This window comes from Euprymna scolopes, chromosome 42 (assembly GCF_053919585.1).
Source record: "Euprymna scolopes isolate OS-2025 chromosome 42, ASM5391958v1, whole genome shotgun sequence".
Taxonomy (NCBI): domain Eukaryota; kingdom Metazoa; phylum Mollusca; class Cephalopoda; order Sepiida; family Sepiolidae; genus Euprymna; species Euprymna scolopes.
In genome coordinates, this window is record NC_136523.1 from 64,814,743 (window position 1) to 64,820,742 (window position 6,000).

The 6,000-nt window shown below is 37.1% G+C and overlaps 1 protein-coding gene across 1 annotated transcript in view; it reads right to left on the reverse strand.

Annotated features, from left to right (window-relative positions):
* LOC145267120 (uncharacterized) overlaps window positions 1-6,000 on the reverse strand; it is a 162,261-nt gene that overhangs the window by 41,948 nt on the left and 114,313 nt on the right. Inside the window, exon 5 of the mRNA XM_080123152.1 lies at window positions 4,546-5,865. Within this exon, the coding sequence (XP_079979278.1) occupies window positions 4,546-5,865 (1,320 nt within the window). The remainder of the gene's footprint in view (window positions 1-4,545; window positions 5,866-6,000) is intronic.

Below are 6,000 nucleotides of genomic sequence, written 5' to 3' on the forward strand. Positions count from 1 at the left end.
CTCCCCAGCTTGTCCTCATTTTCAAATATCAATTGAGAATGCGAATTAAGCTGGAGAAGGTGAAACTCGCTCCTGTGAATTTCAACGACAGGTGGGTGAAAGTTTCACGACTGTGTAGGGTGAATGGAGCTAGTCTTGAATTTCTTTTTTGAGTTGCTTAGGTTTTTTTAAGGATTTTGGGTGACCTGATCAAACATAGACATGCATCGGACCTCCTAGAATAGGTTAGTTAGGCATTTTTGTTCGATTTTTAACTTAGCTAGAGTATGCATGTTGTCATCGTCCCAATCCCCTTTTTGGTTTTCCCTGGCCCATCACCCCCCCCCCGTTTTTTTTTTTTTTTTTTTTTTTCTCCCGCTTTTGGTTCGATAATCCCCAATCCCGGCCCCATTAGGTGACGGATAGACTGTTTTGTCAGTGATGTAGGCCATTTCTGTGGTGTTTAAATAAAGTTAGTTTTTGTGGGACCTACATCTTTTCGACTGACAAAACTTTTTATCTGCCACAATTATTAGTGAGGGGGTTCTTTTTACTAACCACTATTTATCATTGTATATTTCTCATTCGATTTTTGTAAATAAGATTTTTAGCCCCAACCCCCCACATCATGTATATATATTTGTAAATTTCGGGTTTTAAGTAGGATGTCCACAGAGTGATTCTGGTATTTTGGTGAAAGAGTCTAATTAAGTTAACGTTATGTTAGTTAGGTCAACATTACACCCCCATCCTCCATTTTTTCGGCCTTGTGCCACATTTTTTTTTTGTAAAATTTAATTTTACGAAATAAAATTAAATATTTACCCCCATCAGGAGTCAAAAACATTTTACAAAAAGAATGCAAGAATTGCAACAAGAAAACCACTTTGCGAGAGCATGCAAAGCAAAGCCGGTAAGAATAATTCGTTTCACCCCCCCCCCCGGTATCCCCTCTACGTCTAGTGACGAGTCTGTGTACTCGGTGAAATTTACACCGTCAATGAAGACACCAAAAGTTACCGCCCTTGTCAATAATTCCCCTGTAATGTTTGTGGTAGACACGGGTGCTAGTGTCAATATAATTGCTGGACACATATATGATGGTTTAAAACACAAACTACGTATAAACAAAACAACGACCCGGATATTTGCGTACAGATCTAAAAATGCCATACCCATCTGAGGATTTATTAATGCGAGCATAGAATTTCATGATAAATCCTGTAGGGCTAAGATATTTGTGGTTGACAGCAACAATCCTTTAGTTGGACTGCAGAACCCCTTGAGTGGTCATTCTGCTGAAGCACTGGGAATGATAACGTTTAACTTCACGTTCCATGTGACGGTCCCAAATCAAGATGAGTTCCCAACACTGTTTGATGGAAAGATGGGAAAAATTTCTGGAGTTACCATTAATCTCCACATTGACTCATCGGTTTCCCCCGTAACTCAGCGACACCGCAGGATACCTTTCCATGTGAGAAAAGATGTGAAGACGGAACTCAAACGTCTCAGAGAAATGGATGTGATTGAAGAATTCACTGGACCTACCCCCTGGGTTAGCCCGGTTGTGGTAGTTCCCAAGAAAAATGGTAGCGTACGAATTTGCATCGACATGAGAAAGGCAAATGAAGCCATTCAACGGATAAAACATCCAAAGCCGACCGTAGAGGACTCAATAGCAGACTTAAATGGGTGTACAGTTTTCAGCAAACTAGACCTCTGGAATGCTTATCATCAACTAGAACTGGAAGAGTCCAGCAGATATATAACGACATTTGCTACACATGCAGGTTTATTTCGTTACAAGCGTCTAAGTTTTGGCGTGAATGCAGCCTCTGAACTATTTCAAAAAGCTATATCAGACCTCCTCAGAGACATCCCAGGAGTGAAAAACTTATCAGACGACATAATAATTTATGCATGTGACCAGCCATCACATGACATCAGCTTGAGGAATACCCAGAAACTTTTACAAGAAGTAGGAGCCAAGCTGAACAAAGAAAAATGCCTTTTTTCTCTACGGAATCTGACTTTCTTCAGACACATTTTCAGTGAGAATGGAGTGTCCCCTGACCCAGAGAAAATCTCTGCTATTACAAAATGCAAATCTCCAAGAAACATCAGTGAAGTCAGATCATTCTTGGGCATGACACAGTATGTGGCTCGATTTATTCCACATTATGCCACTATTAGTGAACCACTGAGACGGATCACAAAAAAAGATACTAATTGGAGATGGACAGAAGAAGAAGAAGCAGCTGCAAACGAGTTAAAGGAAGCTCTGACTGAAGCTGAGGTGATGGCGTATTTCGACCCAAAGAAAGACACCAACATCCTGGTAGATGCAAGCCCAGTTGGATTAGGTGCAGTTCTGACACAAGATGGGAAGGTGCTATGCTATGCCAGTCATGCCCTCACAGATGTAGAACAGCGATACTCTCAAACTGAGAGAGAGATGTTAGCCGTCATATATGCAGCTGAACATTTTCAAGCAGGTATCAAACATAGATGCATTACACCTCTATGGCAATATAGAGCCACTCCGCATATCACCACAAAAATATCTCGATTTGAACCTTGTACGGGCCGAAAAATGAACATCACCATACCAAATGGTATCGAAAGCCCAGTAACAGGGCCGATGCATGAAAAAATAAAAGAAAAAAATGACTCCAAAGGAAAGGAGAAGATGAAGGGGTACGCCGATAGAAAGACAAAACCTACAGCTCTCAGCCTGGGTGATAAGGTCTTGATCAGACAGAAGAGGCAAAACAAACTCACCATCATACAATCCTAAACTATACCGTTACAAAAATTAAGGGAAGTATGATAACGGTTCAGAGAGGAAATCACCAAGTGACTAGAAACTCTTCTTTGCTAAAACGCATAACACTTAGGGATGAAAACCCTGACTCCGATTCTGACTCTGAAGGTGAGTACAATCCACACCCCAGAAGACCTGGAAACGCCCAAAACACAAATAGCTGACCAGTTACCAAGACGAAATCCATCTCAGAAAAGACTCAAAGAATACAATACCAAAATCTTTAACTCTTGAAGAATTCAAACAAGTCACAGAACAGGACCCCCAGTTACAAAAGGTCATGGGTGCTGTTAAAGATGGATGATGGAATGACCCCCAGCTGTCAAGTTTTTCCCCATTCAAGGATGAAATTTCAATACACAATGGTCCCGTCCTTCGAGGACACCGGCTTGCAATTACCTCAAAATTAAGGAAGAGATCAGTCAATACAGCCCATTAATCAATGTAAGAAAAAAAAAAAATAATAAATAAATAAATAAATAAATGAAAAATAGTAAAAAGTAAAATAAGACAGGTCGTCCCACCAAGATGGGGAGGGATGTGATGTCCACAAGTAAAGGTACATAACCCTAAGAGTTATCTACCCTTAGGCATGCGCGCTTTCTAATAAAGTAAGCTCGGACGGTAGTTCTCTGGCGACCGAGCTGTTGTCAACACCTATGTCTGCGTTGTCTTTCTTTCATGCTGTTTGATTCCCGCCAGACGGGAGCCCCCATCATTATAGTATCGGAATCAAGAAAAATTGAGCCTATTTTCCGATGCCAAAACAGATTCCTTAAATTATCTTTTTTATTTTATTTTATTTTTATAAATCGTCTTCCATTGCTTGTAGTAATAATAAAATAATAAATATTTATTGATTTAAACTTCCAGTAAGACTAAAATCTCTAGATCACACCCTCACAAGCGTGCTTTTACGTTTGAGAAAATATATGCACATTTAAGATATGTTTTTACAGTAATCGAGACAAAATTACAACTTTATAGTAAAATAGTTAGAGATTTATAAAGAATCGGAATCAGAATCGGTAATTGTATCGGAATCGGGAAAAATGCTGCAATCGTTCCATCGCTAGTAATTTTCTAGCATGGTATAGAAAGCCCACATATTTTGCAGCAACCTTGGCAATGTCTGCAATGTATTTGCTCTAAGTCATGTTGTCTGCGAATGTTAAGTCGATGAGTTTGAACGATGTTTAGTGGTTTAGTACACTTTGCTATTTTAGTCAAATAAATTTGAGTTGATTTTATAAAGATGGCTACATGCATCATGGGGAAAAAGCAAATTTATTCTTAACAAATTATTTAAAAAAAGAAAGATTAATATGTAGTTAAATGAAGCAGAATAAAAAGTGTAGTATTCATGGACAGGATGTACAAATGCATCATGGGAAAAAAAGCAAATTTATTTTTCACGAATTATTTTTTAAAGTAAAAGATTAATATCTAGTTAAATGAAGCAGAATAAAAAGTGTGGTATTCATGGACAGGATGTACAAATGCATCATGGGAAAAAAAGCAAATTTATTTTTCACGAATTATTTTTTAAAGTAAAAGATTAATATCTAGTTAAATGAAGCAGAATAAAAAGTGTGGTATTCATGGACAGGATGTACAAATGCATCATGGGAAAAAAAAACAAATTTATTTTTCACGAATTATTTTTTAAAGTAAAAGATTAATATCTAGTTAAATGAAGCAGAATAAAAAAGTCGTATTTAAATTTAAAAATGAAATACCTTTTCATATTCAAGAGGATCGATTGTTTTAACTTTCAGCAGATTGAAAAGTTGAATCTGACTTTTCCCCTCATCATCAAAAAGTCTTCGTTCTTTACCGGAAATATTAAATCTAGTCTTGCGGATCTTCCTCACAATATCTGCTGGATTTCTCTGCTTAAAGTCAGCAAAATTATTTGTAGCATTACGAGTTCCGTTAATCAAAGCATAGATAGCCTTGATAAGAAGATCGTGATATGTTGATACTGAATTGGCTTGAAGGCGATATTCACATTTATTTTCATATGCAATATTAAAACTACCATCAAAATGGCACTGGTTATTTTTTTCAATGAACTCCTTAGCCAAAGGATTTTTTTCTATTTCTACCTGTGTGAGGTTTTCAAAATATTCTAGAAATTCTTGGTTGGGTGGTTTGTTGACATTAATGATCACTTGACTAGTAAAGTGTTTTTTTAGTATTTTTTGAATCTCGTCATCACGAATTCCATAAGCTTCAATAAATAAAAACTCATTAGCTTCAAGATCTTCATTAAGAACTTTTAACCATTTCTTTTGACTTTCTTCAAGAAAAAAAGTTAATGTGACTTTTACTTTGCTAGTTCTGCGAAGTTGGTTTAAATATGTTTGGAATTGCACTTCTTCAAGTTCAACACCGATATCATGTACAACACAAATTCCATGAATTTGTGCATATTCCATAATCAAAGATCGGCCAGAGACACCAAATGGTTCCTTGTTATACATGATATTTATAGCCTTCCATCCCATCCGTTTGCATAGCAGAACAATCGATCTCGCTTGGGGGCGGATGGAAGTAATTGTCCTTTGAAAATATGGGAACCTCTCTTGGTCTGAGAGGATATGACTTTCAGCCCCAAAACTGATTTGTGGTATTTTTAGACGTGTTAAAATTTCAGCGGCAGGTATCGTGGTTAGACTATAAAATTCTCCAATAACTCCAAGAACATGAGTGTAATCGATATCAATAAGCTGTTCGGTGGTTATTATAGGTTGCATACAAGTGTCTATAATAATCAGGCCTAAATCAGGTTTGGCTGAAGTACTTATTGCAAATTTAGCGGCTTCCATAAGATCCACACTGTGCAAGACATTAATTGAACAATTACATCGGAAATGACTGCTGCTGTCACGCCCATGTATTGGTAGTAAAACCACAACATAATATTCTCCACTTGTTAAATTATACAAATTTCCTACACAATCCAATTTGCGGCACTTTTCACATCCTGATTTGCAAAATGATTCGACTTCATTTAGTTTGGAGTTTAAGGTGAGATCTCTTGTAAAGGTTCCAACCTGCAAAAAGAAATAAACATCTGAGCTTTTCAGAAAAAAACAAAAAGATGCGAAAATATGAGAGACATTAAATTTTGCAACACGATGTGCGATGTTACATGTCTAATGTGATGCATAGTTGTAAGCATTTAATAA